Source organism: Mustela nivalis, assembly GCF_964662115.1.
Source record: "Mustela nivalis genome assembly, chromosome: 5".
NCBI classification, from domain to species: domain Eukaryota; kingdom Metazoa; phylum Chordata; class Mammalia; order Carnivora; family Mustelidae; genus Mustela; species Mustela nivalis.
This window is the reverse complement of record NC_139024.1, coordinates 57333415-57355244: the sequence shown is the minus strand read 5'-3', so window position 1 is coordinate 57355244 and position 21830 is coordinate 57333415. Positions and strand designations below refer to the sequence as shown.

Below are 21830 nucleotides of genomic sequence, written 5' to 3'. Positions count from 1 at the left end.
CTATTGCCAGGTGATTAATGATAATGACAGTTTTCTAATTGTGTGTGTGTGTGTGTGTGTGTGTGTGTGTGTGTGTGTATGCGCACACGCAGATGTCTTTGAATAGTTACTACTGTCTTGGCTAATCCTTTGGGAAAATTGACTTCCCATAGTGACAGAGAGAAGGCACTCAATGATAAATTTCCTTTATAGCATTTACCACCTTTAGGATGAGTACTTTTAAAAATTCTAGCTTAAAGCTGTATTTTCCCGCTCAATTTGCAATGTTTAATTTTAAAACAAATGTGTACATTAAGACACAGTAAACTTCCCATTTCGAGGTCTACTCATTTGTTCCACAGTTAGCAAATATTTATGAAGTGCACAGTATGTACAAGCCCTGGGATGAGTGCAGGGATGAGAAGGGGGATAGGGTAGACTTTTCCTCATTGAGCTTATGGCCTAATGGGAGGATACAGACCTTAAACAAGAAACATGTTTTACTCCAAGTGTGTGATTCAGCAAATGTAGAGGGAGTCATGAGAGTAACAGGTAGCCCCGATTTAGTCAGGTGCAGAGAAATCTTTCCTGCAGAAATGACATTTAAACTGGGGCTTAGGGTGCCTGGGTGGCTCAGTGGGTTAAAGCCTCTGCCTTCGGCTCAGGTCATGATCTCAGGGTCCTGGGATCGAGTCCCGCATCGGGCTCTCTGCTCAGTGGGGAGCCTGCTTCCCTTCCTCTCTCTCTGCCTGCCTCTCTACCTACTTGTGATCTCTGTCTGTCAAATAAATAAATAAATAATCTTTAAAAAAAAAAAAAATAAACTGGGGCTTAAAAGATGGGTGTGAGGTTAATGTAGGGCAGTGGAGGAGGGAGGAAATGGAGAGCTTTCTGGGCAATAGAACAGATCAGGAGGGGAGGAGTTGGGTACTCTAGGATTATAGTTGTAAACATTTAACATGCCATGATTTTAGGGTTTTTAAAGATGTTCACTTTTGATTATGCTGTCTGATTTGGGGAAAGAAGGCGGGGCAGTATTTTAGCTACATGAAAAATTTAGTAACTGCCCCTAAGAACTGTTCATGTCGGTCAAACCTGGGGACTCCAGGAGGGAGACCACTGTATTTTAATTCACTAGGATGAATTAATGCTTCAGTAATAATGGGTGTAGATTCAAGATTTGGAACAGGTGGGGCACCTGGGTGGCTCAGTGGGTTAAGCCGCTGCCTTCGGCTTAGGTCATGATCTCGGGGTCCCGGGATCGAGTCCCGAATCGGGCTCTCTGCTCAGCAGGGAGCCTGCTTCCTCCTCTCTCTCTCTCTCTGCCTGCCTCTCTGCCTACTTGTGATCTCTCTCTGTCAAATAAATAAAATCTTTAAAAAAAAATTTTGGCACAGGTTTTGGTTATGAAAGATATTTTGATGAATAGTAGTGTTTGTAGTGTATTTATTGATTCTTTATCATTGCAAGTTGGCTTGTTCGGATTATCTTGGGAGGGCCATTAATTGTGAGTTTGTTCAACTTAGTGATTTAACTTTTTTTCTACTCTGTCGTCTAACATATTTATAATCATAGATAATGGGAAAAGAACAATACTGGTACTGATTTCTTACTTTATAAATGCTGTTACAGACCAGGTAATACTACTTTCAGTTGTCTTAATGTGATTCCATAATTTTTAGTAGAGTAATTAAAATCTATGAGATAAGTTGTCGAATGAAAATGTAGTTTATAAATAATTAATTGAATTATTTTTAAAATTAATCATAATAATTAATCAAATAATTATTTATAATTCCTCACTATCCCAGAAGCTTCACAAAAGCTTCAAAGCATATTTACATATCACATGATGACCTTTGATGATGTTATTTGGTGGTTGTATTATTTTTAGGTAATATCTGACTTGTTTAAACAAAGTTATGATTCCTCACTTTCAAAACCCAAATCTCTGGCAACAACCCACTGAGCTCCTATTAATCAACCCCAAACTGTCTCTGAATTCCATTCTTGTTTTTGAAAGAGCAGTGGGTTTCTTTCCCCCTAATGGTTAACTTTGTTGATTTAGCCCAAGCCTTGGAATATGGTAGGGAAGTCGTAGCTGACCTCACTTCTTCACCTTCAGGAATATAATCCAAATAATTAATATAATCCAAAGAAACATTTTGGCTCACATGGTTATAGCCGCTACTTGATTATAGAAAATTATAAAGAAGTAAAATGCGTGTGACATACATTGTAAAGTGTCCGCATATAATAATCTCTGTAAGTTAGATAATTAGATACATATCCAGATAAGGGCAAAATTAGTATGAAAATGTCAGTTATTAGATAAATAAATAAATATTTTCATAAATAAATAAATATGAGGTTAATTTTGACCTGGGTAGTGGATGTTGTAGGAAAGTGAATCTCTGTGGGCTTCATAGCCATCTTCTGGAAGGCTGTGCTGACAGTATACATCTTACGATTTTGATGGTATTTTTGTCTGTTGTCCTCTTACCCTAACCACTGGCTTCTGCTAACCTACATTCTGCTTATATTGTTAGAAGTTATGTTTCAACAGAAGCCTTAGATATTCCTTTGTCTTATTTTTAAATGTTAGTTCAACTGCTTGAATGCTTTGTGTTGGCCTCTCGGTGCACATGACCGGCTCATGCTAAATGCTGGGAGAGCATTGCTTTGTGCTTCTGCATGAATTACATGCCCATAACTAATTATCAATAATGATTCTGTGCTGCTTAATGTTCCGAATGGTTTGCAGGTGACAGAGGTAAGCATTAGTAGGGCAAGTTCTCAGCTTTGCAGTGAGAGTAAACCCTCCTTCATGGAATTTCAATTTATTTTAGCATTTGGTGCTCCATCAGGGTCATGATCTAACTGCCTCCCATGCTGGCATCTTGATTTTAAAACCAGTGCAGCATTGTATGGTCATCTACGAAGGAACGTAATTCATTAACTGCACATCATTCTAAATTTCCAGTGAAAGATCAGGCAGAGCTTTGTAGTGCAAGAATCTAAATAATTTTAGGTTCCCATATTAAATTTTTTAAATGAAGAGATTGAGCAAAATGATTACTGCACTCCCATCCAATTGTGTAATTGTCTGTTTTTCCTTGGCATTATGGTGGCTAATATGCCAATCAAGACGAACTAGATACTTTCATTCATGCATTTATACATTTTATCTATTGACCTATCCCTGTTTTACAGTAGGCTCATTCTGTGTAGCAGAGACTGTGAAGAATACAGAAGAAATATTAAGATGGTTTTTTTGACTTTGGGAACTTTTAATATATCTGGCCAAGTAAATATGCTACCAAATGTTACATAAAATGGAATAATGTATGCTGATTTCTTTGATCACTTTCTGGTTGTTAGTTTGTTTTTTTCCTGCTTTTTGTGGAGGCTCATGTGTGGAAGGGTTCTTCACATACCAAAAGTTTCATTCCAATATAAATATATGATGATTGGTAGTCCTCTTATCCAACCCCTGATAGAAGTACCTACAATCATTGACTGACCAGTGATGGAGCTCTGTGCTACTCCATTTGTCTTTGTGGCTGGGTTGAAAAGGCATCACTTGATTGGATATCAGGAGCCCAGTCTGCTCTGTGTTCTTGGTACACAGATTTCCTGATGTTGTAGAATACTTTTGTGAAACTTAAATTAAAAACTATTTGTAGATATTAGTACACTTCTGTCTTCCTACTTCTCCTGACTATGAAAGGAAGCAAATATGCTGGGCTACTTTAGGAAGTAGTGCTTTGAAGTTTCCTTGTGATTTTGCTATGGTTCATTCATAATAATGTTTAAGAAACTATACAGGAAATTTGATTTAGAGAGCAAAAAGTTGCCTTTCTTGCTCACTGTGTCATTGAGCTGCTGCCTTTTTTTTTTTTTTTTTTTTTAGGATTTTATTTATTTATTTATTTATTTAGTTCAGTTAGCCAACATATAGTAATACATCATTAGTTTTTGATGTTGTGTCAGCAATTCATTAGTTGCACATAACACCCAGTGCTCATGACATCATGTGTCCTCCTTAATACCCATCACTCTGTTACCCCATCCTCCCATCCCCTTCCCTTCTACAACCCTCAGTTTGTTTCCAGGGTCTAGAGGCTCTCTTGATGTGTCTCCCTCTCTGATTTCATCCCATTCAGTTTTCTCTGCCTTTCCCTGTGATCCTCTACACTATTCCTTATGTTCCATATATGAGTGAAACTGTACGATAGTTGTCCTTCTCAGCTTGACTTATTTCACTCAGCATAATCCCCTCCATTTACATTCATATAGATGCAAATGGTAGGTATTCATCCTTTCTGATGGCTGAGTAATACTCTATTGTACATACGAACCACATCTTCTTTATCTATTCATCTGTTGAAGAGTATCTTGGCTCCTTCCACAGTTTGCTATTGTGGACATTGCTGTTATGAACATTGGGGTGCAACTGCTGGGTCGTAGGGCAGCTCTATTTTTAACATCTTGAGGAACCTCCATATTGTTTTCCAGAGTGGCTGTACCAGCTTGCATTTATTTATTTGAGAGCACATGCATGAGAGAGAGAGAGAAAGAGAGAGAAAGAAATAAAGAGAGCTCAAGCAAATTAATGGGGGACAGGCAGAGGGAGAAGCAGACTCCCCACTGAGCAAAGAGTTTGATGCTGGACTCCATCCTAGGACCCTGGAATCATGACCTAATCCCATGTCTGCATAACCGACTGAGCCATCCATGTGACCCTGTTGAGCTTCTTGAGAAAGATAGCTGTCATGCATATGTAAAGCATGAGCTTAAAACTGTTGATCTTAAAAAATATATCTTTAGGTGTCTTAAAATGCATTTCAGGACACAAAAATACAACCGTTACATCCTGAAGAATGAGGACTAGGTTCAGGAGATGACACCAAAGAACCTTTCAACAGAACTTTCCTTATCTTTTTCTTTTTCACCAAGAATTTCTATTTAAAGCATCCCAAACTGAAATTATGTTGAGATTGCCATTTTATGCACATAATGTCGTGCCTGAGCACCTTGAATCAGGATCTGGCTCTGTCCCCTACTCCTCTGTTGGTGTTTGCTCCCCTGAATGTGGAATCGAGGTGCTAGTGAAATGCACAAGAATCAACAAGCTCAGAGTTTTTGTTTGGTGGTGAATACCAGTTCTGGGTGTACTTAGATCCCACTTTGTAGGTAGACCTGATTTGGCTTTGTCATTAGGGTCAAATAACCCCAGAGACCAATAGGCTTGCAAATTTGGAGCATAAATTTTGCAGAAGCTGTCTTCAATCTCTGTGTTCATCCTCCCCCTTCTCAGATCTGACCCTATTCATGTCATGTTAGACATCACAAAACTCAGAAATGAGAATACAGCTATTCTGCCCTTTAACCTAATGGAAGTGTCACCCTCCTGCCATGCTTCTTGGATAGTGAGGTGCAAAAGGCCTTTCTTTCCATGTATCCGGTTGGTTAGTCTAGGTGTGTAGGTACAGGAAGAACAATCTTTTATATCCTAGCCTCTAAATATTGGTTCCTGATAGATTGCTAATCAGGAATTATTTCTAAATTAATGGAAGCATTCCAAATATTCAAAGAATTTCTATTTAATTCTTAATTGTGCTCCTTTGGAATTGGAAAACTTACGGTGAGTGAGGCTTATAAAGGAAAACTGAAGTTGAGAAAGGTAATATAATTATGGTGCTTAAGAGTTTATTTTCCTTTTACTAATTCAGATTCATTACCTGAAATAATTTTTTAATTTCTGTCATAGGTTGCCTTAAAGCTAATAGGTTGCATTAAAGCTAATGCCATAGAGATTCACTGCACACCTTCATGGTCCGCTTGGGTGTTTGCTCTTCTCTTTGTAAGTTCACACTCATTTATTGGATGGTAGTGACTGTCACACTACCAAGTTAGCTAAGACTAACTTGCTTTCTTTTTATTTGGGAAGAAAAGATGATTGCCATAGTAAGACAGATAATTGTTTTAACAACCTTTAACGAAGACTACTAAAAAATTGATAAAGACCCTCTGTATTTTAAATTTTAAATTTATTATGTTTATATATTTATAAAAAGAAACCCTATTTTTGTAGAATCTTGGAAACTCAAAGTATATAAAAGAAAACAAAAATCCCCTTCTTGTACAAAGATTATACTATTTTGATATTTCTTATACTTTTTGATATACACATATATAGTGATATACAGAAACATATGCTAATTTAAAACACCTACCCTAAAAATTAAATTAACATCATAATATAGTTTTGTATCCTTCATTTTTAAACTTAATATTATATAACATTAATGTATTATGATAGTTTCCACTTTTTACTTTAAAACAATTGATGTAGTAAATGTGTATACATAAATCTTTTCAGGATTGGTAATTTCAACAATTTTAAGGCTTTTGATACAAATTGCCAAAATGCTTCTTCAAAGTCTGAACCAGTTTTTATTTTTAATTTTAATAATTCTTATTTTGCTTTATACTCAAATTTCCTTCAGAAAAAAAATTTCTATTTAACAGGAGAAATATTATTTTGTCAATTGTTTTTATTTCCTAAAGAAGATATACATTTTTATGAAAATGTTGTTTTAAAATTCTAGGAATAAATTTTATTCAATTGGAAGGACAAACTATTAAGTTTATACACTGTAAAAAGAAAAAAAGGAAAAGTATGTAATATCTTTATAAAACATAACAGTTTGAGGACAGTTTTGCTGAGGAACAAAGAAGAGAATGAATCGGGGTATTAAGCAGTATCCAGTGATTTGGCAACAATAATTATATAAAATTTCAGAAATTTCTCATTAATCTGAAATACTCCCATCTAACCAACTTATACAGGAAATTTTAATACATTCTGTTTTTAGGAACTGAGGAAGCAATATATTAAAGATTTGAAAGCTATTATTTTCAACATCAGAATTGTGGAAACACTTGAATTTGTTATCATTCAAGGCAAATTTTACTATTTTGTTTAAAAAAAAAAACACCCTTATCTGTGGACGATTAAAAAAAAAAATGAAGTCCTATATAGCAACGCCAAGTTAGTATTGACACTAATACCTAACATTTGCACTCTTTCTGCTTTTTTCTCTTTAGGACATCCAGGCCGAAATTGATGCACATAACGACATATTTAAAAGCATTGATGGAAACAGGCAGAAGATGGTAAAAGCTTTGGGGAATTCTGAAGAGGCTACTATGCTTCAGCACCGCCTGGATGATATGAACCAAAGATGGAATGACTTAAAAGCCAAATCTGCCAGCATCAGGTCAGAATAGTCAATATCAAAATAAAAATGATGGGGGAGAGAGATTTCTATGACTTTTGCGTATCAGAAGGAGCACAGGAAGCCTTTCCATCATGCTGATTTCTCTGAAGTGGTTTAAGGTTTAAACGCAGGGGCACTTCGCTGTCTCAGGCAATAGAACATGTGGCTCTTGATCTTGGGGTTGTAAGTTTGAGCCCCACATTGGGTGTACATATTACTTAAAAATAAAATCTTAAAATAGTTTTATATGCAAAACTTTTTTTTTTAAGTTACAGCTTTAGCTCCATTTATATCCAGGGCCCACCAGGGCCCAACTGTTCTTGACTAGTTCCAAATTTGCAATGTCATATTTTAAATTGAATACTAAGAAGAATAATGTTACCAACACCTGCTAGTTATTGAGTGTTTTCCTTGACCAAGTACTGTGTTAGCCTCATTATAAACCTTGCTCAGTTCTCGACATATCCCAGTAGGTGATATTCCTTACATGAGGAAACAGAGGCTGAATGAGAATAAGGAACTTCCTAAGTTTTTCAGCTAACAAGTGCCAAGCCGAGATTTGAACCTAGATCTTTCTGACTCTTGGCAGTGAATGTTTTGCTTCATCATGCTATTTGTATGTCCAACCGGAAAATGCATTTATAGAAATTAAATACTGCTCTCATGGACACTGAAATGGGAAACTAATGATTCATGTCTGCTTTTGGAAAGAGTAAAATTAAATCAGGATGAATTTGAGGACCAGAATGCTGACTAGGAAAGGACCCTGAAAAAGCATTGAGGGTGACAATTATTAATGCTATTGGGAGTCTAGAATTACATTTAATAGATGGTGAACAGTACCCAAGTGGATATGACTTTACAGGAAACTACTAAGCGAAGATCCCAAAAGAAGAATGTCAGTAGAGAAACCTAGATCTTGGGATGTCTACGGGGCTCAGTCATTGAGCGTCTGACTCTTGATTTCAGGTCAGTTCGTGACCTCAGCATCGTGAGATTGAACCCCACATTGGGCTCCATGCTCAGCTCAGAGTCTGCTTGTCTCTCTCCCTCCTCCTACCTGTTCTTTCTCTCTCTCAAATAATTAAATAAAATCTTAAAAAAAAAAAAAAAAAAAAAAAGGAAGACCTAGATCTTGTATCTGGGTCAGTCTCTTAAGGTTTGGAAACTGTATGATGTATTGAAAAGTGTATAACCTTAAACAAAATGATCTTAAGTTTGATTCTTTGACTTTGATATTTACTTACTGATCTTAGACAAGTCACTGGGTCTCTCTTAGCTTTAGTTTTCTCATTCACACAATCAAAATATAAATATTTAATCCACATGATTGCTGGGAAGCAATGGGATATTCTGGCAGTTCTTTAACCTATGTAAAGGCTGTCTAACATAGCACCTCGTTTATTTTTTCTTATATAAAGGGGCTCAGTGGATCTGCTTTATCTGGCTTCTGGATTTCATGGAGCCAGCTCCTAGAGCGTAGAAATCTTTAGTGATTATTTGTTGTGAGTAAACGTTAAAATTTTTTTTCTATCTAAAGAGATGTCCTGAAAGGTTATTATTCTTCTGAGTCTCATAGAAGGAAATTCACACTTCTTTTTACCCTTAAGGAAGGGGGTAATTGAGCATGACCATGGTAGCCTCCACCTAAAGATCCTCTTGGCAACACTAGCCAACTACGTTTTTCAATAAGAGAGGACAGTCTGGGAGTATTGTACAGTGAGAGAATATACTTAGAGGCTTATTTAAGATTGAATTTTCAACTGGCCAAATCCCTTTGGGTTGCAACTTTCTGTTCCCCATAAATAAAAATAAGTAAAATGATTAAAAATGTTAATTCAGTGAAAAACATTCACTGAGATTCTAGCAAAACCAGCATCTATTCTAACGAGTGAAAACCACAGTGCTGGTCCTGGTAAAGATTGTGTACATGGTGCTGGCATTTGGAGAGTTTGGAAGACGAGTTCTTTAGGAAGGAAAGTGTATTGAAGGCCCACATCATAAAAAGATCATTCCAGATAGAAAGCTACAGACAGAAAAATCTGTGGTCTTCCACAGATGCTATTCCTAAGCCTATCAAGTCATGTTGTTTTTCTAACCTGAAAAGAAAGAGCTCCTAAAGTACTGTTGCAGTATTATCTACTAAATAAATTAATGTTATGTTTAGAAGATGAGAGAGTAAACTTTTGCCAGTGGACTTCTGCATCAAGATAGATAACACATTCCAGTGACATGTGTTACTTTTGTTTTTTTTAATTAAAAAAAATTTTTTTTAATTTAAATTCTAGTTGACACACAATTCAATATTGGTTTAGGATTCGAGTTCAGTGGTTTGACATTTACATATAATCCCCAGTGCTCATCATCACAGATGCCCTCCTTAATACCCATTGCCCATCTAGTCCATCCCCCACCTCCCTGCCTCCATCAGCCCTCAGTTTGTTCTCTATAGTTAAGAGTGGTTTCCCTTTCTCTCTCTTCCCCTGCTCCCAAATGCTCATCCTTTAGTAAAGTGTGTTATTAATGTGATAATAAATTAAAAGAATGTTTAGCCTCATTACCCACTTCTGGAGATTAAGGCATTTATTCAAGCAGTTAATAAGAAAAAACTGTGTTTAAGGCCCTGCAAATAATAAATAAGATATGGTTCCTGTCCTAGCGGGCTCACAGGTCTAAACCAGGTTAAGGCAGGTTCATTGAGAGCTGTAGTTACTTTCTCTTCAGATGATCACCGAAGGCTTCATCAAAGAATCCATTACTAAGCTGAGCCTCAAAAAGGTATATAGTTTCTCTCCAATGGATTGCATCAGCCCCAGAGAAGGACATGTTGGCAGGAGGCTTGACATAACAGTGTTTTCATGGAACAGTGAAGTTCAGCATGGCTGAGAATTTGCTATTGGTGTGGAGGAGAAAGATTGTGGCCAGAAAAAAAAAAGGTGGAGAGGTGAGGCACTCTCGTGGGAGGGCTGTGTGCGCCATGCTCATTCTTCTGGTAATAAGAATTTGAAAACTTATAGGTGACATAGTTAGATGTGAGCTTTGGAACGATCCCTCCCACATGCCCATGGAGGATGCTTTCTCAGATAACACAGTTCTGAGGACAAGGAAAGTGGCTAACAGACCTCTTCAGTATCCAGGAGAGGGAGGAGACCCTGAATAAGTACTTGGTTCATGTTGTTGAGGCACTAGTGAGACATCCAGAAACAAGTCACCAGTAGTCAGTGGATGGACATCTCTTCAAAAGAGAACAGTCGGCCAAATAAAAAAATGGCGAGATGGGGAGTACCCAGATAGAGGTGGCAGGCAAAGCATTGCAAGTAGGCCAGAGGGTGAAGAATAGAAGAGGGCACAGCAAAACAATCACAAGGAAGCCTAATATATAAGGAATAGGTGAAGGAAAGAAAAGCCAGCAAAGGAACCTGAGAAGTGGGTGGCCCTGAGGACAGGAGATCCAGGAGTGTTGTCTAGAGCCAAGGGAGGAGGAGTTTCCAAGGGAGGGGCGTGCCTAGTGGCTAAGGGAGTGGAGTAAGATCAGGGCTACCCAGGCCAGACACAATGAGAAGGGCTTTGGTAACTTTTTGCTGGGATATTCCTTTGGTTGAGGTGAAACTCTGATCTCAGAGGACCAAAGAGTCAGAATGGGAAGTGGGGAGGTGGAAACAGAACTAAGCTACACAGTCTCATTTTCTCAAGTCACTCTGCTATGAAGGGGGGAGAGAGAGAGAGAGAGAGAACACATTGCTGTAACTATGTTACTAGATGTAACAGCATTGTAAATGTGCGAGAACTGGAGACCGAGATCTATACCTCTGTTGATTTATCTGTGCTTTCATATAGATCAGATATGCTTCACTGAAGAAGTAAATGACTCAGTCTTCATTTTTAACTTGGGCAAAACAAATTCTAATAGCATTCATTATCACTTCGGTATTTATAAAAGATACATATTTCTTTATACATATATAATATGTAAATTTGTAACTATGTGGTGATGGGTGTTAAATAGACATATTGTGGTAATCATTTATCAATATATATCTATATTGAATCATTGTGCTTATACCTGAAGGTAATAGAATGTTATATGTTAATGATATCTTAATTAAAAGAAAGAGAAAACAGTTTCTTAAAAAAGATAACACAGTTTATGGGGCGCCTGGGTGGCTCAGTGGGTTAAGCCACTGCCTTCGGCTCAGGTCATGATCTCAGGGTCCTGGGATCGAGCCCCGCATTGGGCTCTCTGCTCAGCAGGGAGCCTGCTTCCTCCTCTCTCTCTGCCTGCCGCTCTGCCTGCTTGTGATCTCTCTCTGTCAAATAAATAAATAAAATCTTTTTTTTTTTTTGAAGATTTTATTTATTTATTTGACAGACAAATCACAAGGAAGCAGAGAGGCAGGCAGAGAGAGAGAAAAGGGGAAGCAGGCTTCCTGCTGAGCAGAGAGCCCGATGCGGGGCTCGATCCCAGGACCCTGAGATCATGACCTGAGCTGAAGGCAGCGGCTTAACCCACTGAGCCACCCAGGCGCCCCAATAATAAAATCTTTAAAAAAAAGATAACACAGTTTATTATACTCAGTAATAGGCCCTCGTATAGGAAGCCCAACCTCAAACAGAAGTGGTCCAGGGTAGTGTTTAGTAGTGTTAACCCTTGGAGCTACACCACCTCAGTTCCAACACTGGCTTTGCCTCTTAGCAGTTGTGCCACCGTGGACAGGTTCCTTAGCCAGTATGTGTGTCCTCGTATTGTCAAATAGAGATAATAAGAGTAACTTCTTTTAGGGTCATCCTGAATATTTCATTTAATTAGCCTGTATAAAGTGCTTAAGACAGTGGCAAACAGTAAGCACTCAATAATTGCTAACTAATATAATTTTTTCATGGATTGCCATTCTGTTTGGCACTAATCTGTTCAAAAGACATAGAAATTGTCCCTACTTCATTTTTTGGTCTTCATCATTAATGTTGGGAATTTCTGAGAAGGTCCCCAACAAATGGTGTTCATCTATCCTGGCTGGATTCTGAACAAATATGAATAAAAGTATGTCCAAGAGAGAACAACAGTGTCATGTTAATTATTGGTAGAGGCCAGGCTGGAGGAGGTGGCTTAGGGAGAGGGCCCCGTGGGCCCTGATAGCTGAACCCCAGAATGAGGTGGCGTTACCAGCAGTCATAGAGAAGGTGGTCCCCCAGGTGAGGAACCCTACAAGGAAGAATGAGGAGGAGCTCAGTGTTTGCAGGCCTGTTTCAAGAGTCAAGGGTGAGCTGAGCAAAGCATCTGGTTATTTCCTAAATTGACGAATCAGATTCTTCACTTCACCTCTTCAGGGACTGAGAGGGGATGGTTGGAGAAGAGGTCAGGAGTGTGCTCAGTGAGAAAGTCCCTCCCCAAGGGATTGGGTGGGAAAGTGTTCTCATCAACAAATATGGAGAGTCAGCCTATCTCCCAGCCCCCTGCCGTGAGCACGCTGTCACTTTCCATCCCTTTACTCATTCCTCCCATTCCTTTAAAGCAGTCTTTCCCTACACTGCCTTCTCTTGTGTCTGAATTCAGTTGTATCTTTAATATTTCTGTTCACTATTCCACTACTTTTCTGTTTCCTTGAAAGTTGGCTTTCCCCTTAGTGACCCTCTTCATTAAAAGCTCTCTTTGATAGCCTGTAAGTTTCCCATTTTCCTCACCTGGAATATTTTGGATATTTAATAGCTGCTACTGGTACCAACTGACTGGAACACCAGCCATCCACTTGCGGCATGGAGCTGCAGACCAGTGGCCACAGGGCCACACGGGGATAAGGAAGACGTTGACAGCCTCCTTGCCGTGTTTTAGGCATTGCTGTTCCATCTCAACAGCTTCTCCTTGGAAGCGGATTCATGCATTACTCTACCCTCTACCATCTTTCTCCTGCTTCTTCCTGCTCTGTAAGACACTCTTCTGCTTTACTCATTGATTTGAGCATCTGACTTCCCTTTTATTCTTCATCTGTTCTTCAGCTCTCATCCTTGGTGTCAATATCCATATTGATAATTTTTTTTATATTTTGGCCTCCGTGTTTCTTTTTACTTTGTCTCTAAGAGCCTTTCTCCTTATTCTGTTTCTAAGTCCCACAGACCTGGCCATTCTTGGGACTCAGTTAACATCCTGAGATGATCAAGCTCCAGGAGACCAAGGGCAGAGTGTTCTCCAGAGCACACATGTTGTTTTCCTACATTCCACCTGGCACGTGCATCTGAATACCACTGGTTTTGCCATGTTAGTTAGGGAGGAGCCCTCTGTTGCATCAAATCAGAATTACTTGCAACATCATTGGTCAATCAATTCTCCTTCACATTAAAGTTATGGCCCTAATGAAGAGGGTACCTTTCATTAGCTTATTATATACCGGGATCAACTTTATCTTATTACATAACTTTGCATTTTAATCTTGTATAGATGAGTCATCTACTATATTTCAGGTGGATTGATTAGTGCTCATTTTGGTAGCACGTATGCCAACTAGGTTGTCTAAAATGCATGCCCTTTAATATTTCCAGCTGTGCAACTCTTAGCTTTTAATTTTTTCGCTTCTTCCAAATATGCCTCCCTTTCTCCTAATCTTTGGTTGCGTAAACCCTTTATCTTTTCAGACTCCATCCACCACTTCTACTCCATTTGGATTCCATCATAAGCCATTCCAGTACTGTAAATTTCCTCTCTCCTTGGAATTTCTTGTTTCCTCCTTTGAAACCCCTCAGAGGGATAAGCAGGTTCCTTACTAAGCAGGGAATCCAACACAGGGCTTGATCCCGGGATCCTGGGATCATGACTAGAGTGAAGGCAGACATTTAACCGACTGAGCCACCCAGGTACCCCCTCTCCCCCATTTTTTTTTTTTTAAGATTTTATTTATTTACTTGACAGAGATCACAAGTAGGCAGAGAGGCAGGCAGAGGGGGTGGGGGGAAGTAGGCTTCCCGCTGAGCAGAGAGCCCAATGTGGAACTCGATCCCAGGACCCTGAGATCACAACCTGAGCCGAAGGCAGAGGCTTAACCCACTGAGCCACCCAGGTGCCCCCTCTCCACCATTCTTGATTCTCATCTTCCTAGTGTTATACGAGAAAGTGAAAAATGATGACAGTTCTTCTATAATTTGACCCTTTCTACTTAAAATTGGTATTATGATTCTGAATGATTTTCTCTCATATCTACCACCATCTCTGTTTTGTAAAGATTTTGCTTCCTTGTTAGCACCCCAAAACTCTCCCTTTTCTGTGTCTTTCTTTCATTCTTTTCTGAGAATGAGGCCATTTGATATATGCTCCTTCTGTACATTCTGTATTTCAAATGGTGCTTTAATTGTGCTAAAGTCAATGTTGTCATGGCATTGCTCTAATTTATCATCATTTTAAGAGAATGTCTGCCAAAGATTATAATAACAGCTAATATTTATTGAATATCCATGTGCCAGACCTACAGTAAGTGCTTTACAGGCATTACCTCTTTTGACTATGGTGTGGTCATTAGAATTATGTAATAACCTAAGACTGATTACCTTGGCTTAATATCTTAAATATTATTTCATGTTCTTTTTGGATAACTTTGATAAGACTTTTAAATACTGAATTTCAGTGTGTGAAATATTCTTTGAAATCTAAAAACAATATATACAAATATATATTTCACTTATATTGACAGAAGAGAAAATAGCTAATAATTTGAAATGTCATCTAGAAGATGGGCTCTTAGAAAATTTGACAATACTTTTTACTCCCTGAAAAAAATATGAATTGGAAATAAATTCAGTAATGTGAATGACATGGCCTAAGTTTTTTTTTTTTTGTTAGATTTATTTAGTTTAGGATTATGTTAATTAAAATCTACTTATCAGCTTAATGATGTTTAATAGAGATTCTTACTAACATATGGTTTCAAAGGCCAGTGAAATTGTGAAATCTAATGAAAACAGAGTTCAAAGATAAAATTCTGTCTTTCCTTTCTTTTATGAGCCTCTTAAAAATTCAGGGCAGCCTTTTAAGAGCCCTTAGAGAAGATTAACCTTTAACATCATGACTACATCTAATGTTATCACATTCTACAATGTCACTGACACCACTTTTAGCCTTAACCAGTTGATTTTGCTAACCATATTGTAAAATTACTAACATTTCCTTTTCTAAAGTTGAATAGAGGAAGATATGGTTCCTCTCTTCTTTCCTTTCCCCCCTCTGGTTCAGCAGTTTCTGATGGCACTTTCTGAGAAAGTAGAAATGTTCTGTCTCTGTGCTGTTTGGTGTGGTGGCCACGAGCCACAGGTGGCATACGGAGTGCTTGAAATGTGGCTAGTGCAACTGATGGCATGAATTTCAAAATCTATTTCATTAACTTGAGTTTCAACGGAAATAGCTACATGTCAGTGTTGGCAACCATATTGGAAGCACAGCTTTGGTGTTCTTTTCAGCACACACTGAATTCCTCTTTCTCCTAGTCATCTTTATTCCCTTTCTGGGAGCAGAAATAGCTCCTTTTACTATAACTGGTTATTCTTACACTAATAAAGGTATTTGCTTTCATTATAACTTGATTTATAATCTATGGGTTTTACCATAAACTAAAAATAAATTTCATTTGTCATAAAGATGCCACATTGGACATTTAATTCTGTGCATTCCTTATGCGCTGGGGATAGTATGCATTTGTTCCCTTAATTTGGGTCATTGTATTCTTTGATGGACCTACTTTGCAATTGGATCTTCACTTGTCTATAAATATGTCTGGGCCGTTTCTATCTCCCATCTTAAATGCTGCCCCTAATAAAAGCAGTGGAGTGGAAAGAGTTTAGACTTCAGTTTGGATCCCAAATTCTTTCCCTAAGCAATTTTTTTTTTCTTCTCCGAGCTGTGGTTCCCTCAGAGAACTGTTGTTAGGTTTCTTATATCAGAGCATATTTTGTGAACTTGCCTTTCTTCCACCTTGGTCTCAGGGATTTTTAGTTTGGAAACCATGTAGTGCCTGATAATCAGTGCAAGTGTTCTGTAGATGTTTGTTTGGGGGGAGTAAGTGGAAAGCTGTATTTTATTTTTATATGTGCTCCTGCCGGCTCACTCACTGTTTGCTCTCTTTTTCCCAGCTGTATATTGGGAGAAGGAATAAAAACTTCTTTGAAGAAACATTGAAAAGTAGAGGCTTTAATGATTTATTTATTTTAGAGAGAGAGTGTGAGCAGGGGGAGGGGCAGAAAGAGGTGGAGAGAGAGAATCTCAAGCAGACTCTGTGCTTAGCTTGATGCGGGGCTCAATCTCATGACCCTGAGATCATGACCAGAGCTGAAATCAAGAGTGGGACACAATCTGCTGAGCCACGAGGGTGCCCCAAGACTTTTGCGATTTCAAATAGATATTAATTTACAGTTTCCTCCATGTTATATTTGAATGATAGGATACCATTTTTTATGGGTCCTTACCTTCTACAAAGTTCTTATATAGTTTTAAAAAGAGTGGGTCACTTAAAAATGTGTAGAGACTTGTAAAATAAATGATTCAGTGTAATGAGAGCTAACTTATATAAAGCACATTCTGTAGTAGAGATCATCCTAGGTTGATACATCCAGTGAAAGTATTTCTACTTTTGCACTTTCAAAAGCCTATGTTCTGTATCTGAAGAATAAACCGAAACAGTGAGAATTAGGATAATATAAGTCAGAATGTGAGTGCTCACAGATACGAGTTAGATAAAGAAATGTTCTGAGGTTTTGAAAATATGATTGATGACTGACTGGTCGTCTTTAGTTGTGAGGAAGGGGAAGCTTTAAAATGTTCAGAGTAAAATTGAGAAAGTGCAAGTACACCAAAAACAAGTTTAAGGTTTCTACTTACAAAGCATTCGACCCAGTGCCCAAGAAAAGGCTTTCATCTTGAAAGATGAAAGAATTAAATTGAAACTAGAACACTGAAGACTACTATGGAAGCATGCATTTATTTGGGCATATGGTAGTGATCTATTGAACACATAGTCATATTCTACTGGAGAATAACCAGAGCAGATTTTCCAGGCAAAGATTCTGCCAGATCAGCTTGCTTTTTAGGAAGGAAAAAGGAAGATGCAGAGAAGTACGTACACCAGTGTTACCTCATTTATTTCAAAGTCACTTCAGTATTTCTTATAAAAAGCATTGCCTTCATCTTTATGAAAAGTCCTGCAGGTGTTGAATGTGATAGATTTCAGTGATCAGTTTCATTATTTTATGCAGTCAGAAGAGTTAATTACATTGGGGGGAAAAACATTTGCATGCTCTTCAAAACGATGCGTATGTGTAACCAGATTTCAAAGGAATGTAACACCTGATTTAGTTATTGATTAAAGAGTTAAGCTACAGACATTGAAGAAGCAGGATCAAATAATCTAAAATAAAGGTCAGGGTATGTGCTTAAGTGTTTTGCACACAGAGACACTGAAGCACATCTTGATTAACTAAAGGCCACTGATGTCTAGCTGTCTTTTTTTTTTTTTGCATTTAAAAATACTAGAAAGAAATTGCAACACCTCCATCAAATGTATTTATGGCAAAATGATTTGTAACTGGCAGAGTTTTCAGTTAATATAATTGAAATTATTTAGTTCTGCTCTGTGACAAGTAAAATTATTGTTTATCATGGATAGGTAATTACATATTTGGCCTAAAATTAATCAATATGAACACAGAAAAGTTGGCACTCATGCAGAATCAGGATCTAATTAAAGCAAAATTTTGTAAAGTGAGGTCAGTCGTACCACCTGTAGAATGAATAGAAAAGATTATAAATGCAAGAGAATAGAACAAACTTTTTAATCATAACAATTCTCAAAGAATTATAAAATGTCTCAGACTTCTTTCTGTATTTACAAATAATTTTTTATTATTTTGTATCTAACTTTTTTGAATAAGATATATAATTTTAGAGTTTGAATGGTTTGTTTTATATTAGCCAGCTGACAACCGAACTATAAATGTGTTGCAGAATAACTGGCCTTTTTTATGTGAACGCAAGTTGGTTCATGGTATTTCAGGGATATGCAGAACTCCATCTTTTTTTTAGTCAAGAACATTAGCTGATAGACCATGGTCACTACTTTATGAACTAGAGATGAGCTAGAGATCAGATTGTTCTTCTGAAAATATTATGAATTTTTAAACAAAGACAGGATATTGTTGAATGTCTGTTGCTAGAATATCACCTGATGTGATTAATGGGAAAATACTTGTTTGGATTAACTATAGCAGAACTCTAAGCTTTAGGAACAGAGGCTCAAGTCAATCAGATGTCCAAAAAGGAAATTACTGATAAGACTGAGGGACAGTAGTGGCTGTCCCTGGTTGACTGGTCTCTTATTGCACAGTTTTGTGGAAGGGGGGATCATGATGCCAATGTCAAGGTGATAGCTAACTGAGAGGATGTGAAGCCTGGTCTACAGAGATTTCTTGCACCTGAAGTTGCCCCAAATGAGTCATCTTTGGCCATCATGTCTTTAGTCTTTGGAAGTTGGTGTGTAACAAGGCTTAGGTCTATTTCCATCAGCCCTGCACCTCTCAGCCTGAAAGGTCAAGGTAATTCCATGTTACACAGTGGAGTGCTTAAATCCACTTTGACTGCCCACTAGGGGCATGCAGGGTTGAGTAAATGCTGACTTCTAGAGTCCCTGGACTTCTTTCTGGCTGATCCCCCTTTTCAGATTCAGCCCATGACATGAGGGCTTGAGACTGGCTGAGTGGGCTTTCTTCAGGACCCCAAATTTGTGCTTTTATTTGCATTTCTGTTCTTAAGGGCTTTTACTCTTATTGGAATCTTAAATCGCATAAAAATGGATTTCCAAAACATGGTTTCCTGCATAGAATGTTCATAATTTAAGAATCTGAAGGTACTTTTCTGTACTAAAACCAGAAATTGTTATTGAATCACCTTTAGACCAGAGTATGAAGTACTATAATCGATGACTTTGCCCAGTTGTTTTCTATTCACAGTAGACATTTGTCACAGGACACAAATCAGTCTTAAGCCAAGTAGCATTCTATCCAAGTAATGGCTAATTGTTTCCCAACTTTTTGAGGTAAATATTAGTGACATTCTTTCAGTAAATTATTGAGTTTTAAGGGAAATTAAGACAGTAATTTCCTATCCTAAAAAAAATTAATTTGCTCTTTTAGAACTAAAATTAATATGGGCCTGTTGTACATAGTCAATTAGAACATAAATATATAAAAATTAAGTGTTTACTGTGTTTTCAGTAGTAACCCCATCTAATATGTATTATTCCAAATATGTTATATGCATATAGTTGCTTTCTGTTCTTCTCTCAGTCCCTGTCTTCATATATGTGGATAAAAGAAGAAGAAAATTATATCTGTGTGTGCATATAAGGTATACATAAGCTACTGAAACTTGCTTTTATAATTTTACATTATATCATGGACATTCATCTTGAAAGACTCATGTTTATGCCTTTGTGGAATGTAGTTACCGGTTTTAAATTTTGATAGATATTATTAACATATCTGTATATCTTATCTTCTTCAAAATAACTGTTTCTTTGGGGATTTTTTTTTTTTTTTAAACAAAGAGTCAGCCTCTTTCTGGGATGTGAACATTAGTTAGTCATACAAGGTTATCAGTCTAAGGGAAGATATATAATATTTGAACTCAATTCAGACTTCTAAATGTGGTCAATCCTGTCTCTCTACAGGGCCCATTTGGAGGCCAGTGCTGAGAAGTGGAACAGGTTGCTGACGTCTTTAGAAGAACTTATCAAATGGCTGAATATTAAAGATGAAGAGCTTCAAAAGCAAATGCCCATTGGAGGGGATGTCCCAGCCTTACAGCTCCAGTATGATCACTGTAAAGTAAGTTGACCGCATACGGTAGGGATCTCTTTTAATTTTTATATTTTTAAATTTTTGTTTATTTTCAATTAGCCAACATATAGTACATCATTAGTTTTTGATGTAGTGTTCCACGATTCATCAGTTGCATGTAACACCTGGTGCTTATCACAACACGTGCCCTCCTTAATACCATCACCTGTTGACCCCATCCCTCTACCCTCCACTCCCTTCTATAAGCCTCGGTTTATTTCATTCATTTTGATTTTGGCAAAGTAAATACTTAAAATTCTAGATAAATACCTGAGTTGAAGAAATCAACACAGGATTTCACCCTTACCTCCCATTTCTTTTATTTATTTAATTAATTATTTATTTATAGATTTAATTTATTTGGGAGAGAGAGTGTCAGCAAGGGGAAGGGCCATGGGAGAGGGATAGAATCCTCAAGGAGACTCCCTGGTGAGTGCGGAGCTTGATGCAGGGCATAGTCCCAGGACCCCGAGATCATGACCTGAGCTGGAACCAAGAGTTGGACGCTTAACTGACTGAGCCACCCAATCGCCCTCCCATCCCCCATTTCTAATTATCATTATTTAGACACTTAATTTAAGTTACATGATTTACTTCAATTTGTTTCAAATTAATTTACTCTTCATATTCAATTAAGTTTTTTCAAACAGTAAAGATCTCTAAAGCATCCTATTGTTTTTAGAGTATTCTAACACTTATATAAATTTCTAATAGATTTTAAAATACTAACATATTCTATTGGGGACATTTTTTTACTCCAAGTGAGTCTCAAATTCAGAAGGCATGGAGTTATAAAGAATTTCAGATTATCTTGTTTATAAAAATGGAAGTGAAAAAATAAGGACCTGTAGGCGTAAGAATATGGAATAAAGTCTTAAAGCAAATGAGGACCAACATATTTATGTCATTTTATATGTTTTATTTTTCTGAACTTAGATCCTTTTTTGAGTTATATTTTTATTCTGCTCAAATTTCTGTCTCTGTGCAAATTTATACTTTTACTCTGAGAAACAGATATGCTGAAATCTTATCAACGAACATGTTAATTCTTAGAAGTTTATATTTAAATTCTCTGCCCTACGGACTTTCTATTTTTTTTAATATTCTTTCATTCCCATTTTCTCATGTACTGTACATCGACTTGTTCTGCTTTATATATATTTTTTTACTCTTCACATGCAATGCAAGTTCTCCTTCTAAATCTGTACATTTTAATGTGACATTAGAATTATATTCCCATTGGAAAAGCCACAACAGTAACGCTTGCATCTTCTAAAGGAAGAAAGGAAGATGTCATCTAGGTAATAAATTTGCTTCAAAATGATAAGACCTTGAAATTTGCTTTACTTTGGGCCCTTGTGACTTGGTTGTTCAAATTACTATTTGGGTAAATTTTCTTTTTCTACTCGAAAAGTGCCTATGATAGAGAAATAGTTCTAAGATAAGAAAAAAGAAGATAGTGTTGGAATATAACATGCAAAATAATCATATCAACAACAACAAACAATGATAGAAGATTTTAAATCATTGTTTTAGGAAAATCATGTTTCTCCTTTTTTCAGCTTTCCTTTCCTTTAATTATTCATACGTGTTTTTTGTGGATTTAGATGATGAAATAGAGTAATACAAAGCTCTTCTAATGGAAGTTCTCTGTTAAGGAATAAAATCTGCTTGTGATCATATTCTGCTAGTTTTGATTAAAAC

General features: G+C 37.2%; 1 protein-coding gene across 6 annotated transcripts in view; it reads left to right on the top strand.

Moving 5' to 3' along the window:
* The window catches only part of UTRN (utrophin), a 507070-nt gene that overhangs the window by 350499 nt on the left and 134741 nt on the right, over positions 1-21830 (top strand). For all 6 annotated transcript variants that reach the window (XM_082730779.1, XM_082730780.1, XM_082730777.1 and 3 more), the window contains 2 exons: positions 7093-7265; positions 19958-20114. In XM_082730779.1, the coding sequence (XP_082586905.1) occupies positions 7093-7265; positions 19958-20114 (330 nt within the window). The remainder of the gene's footprint in view (positions 1-7092; positions 7266-19957; positions 20115-21830) is intronic.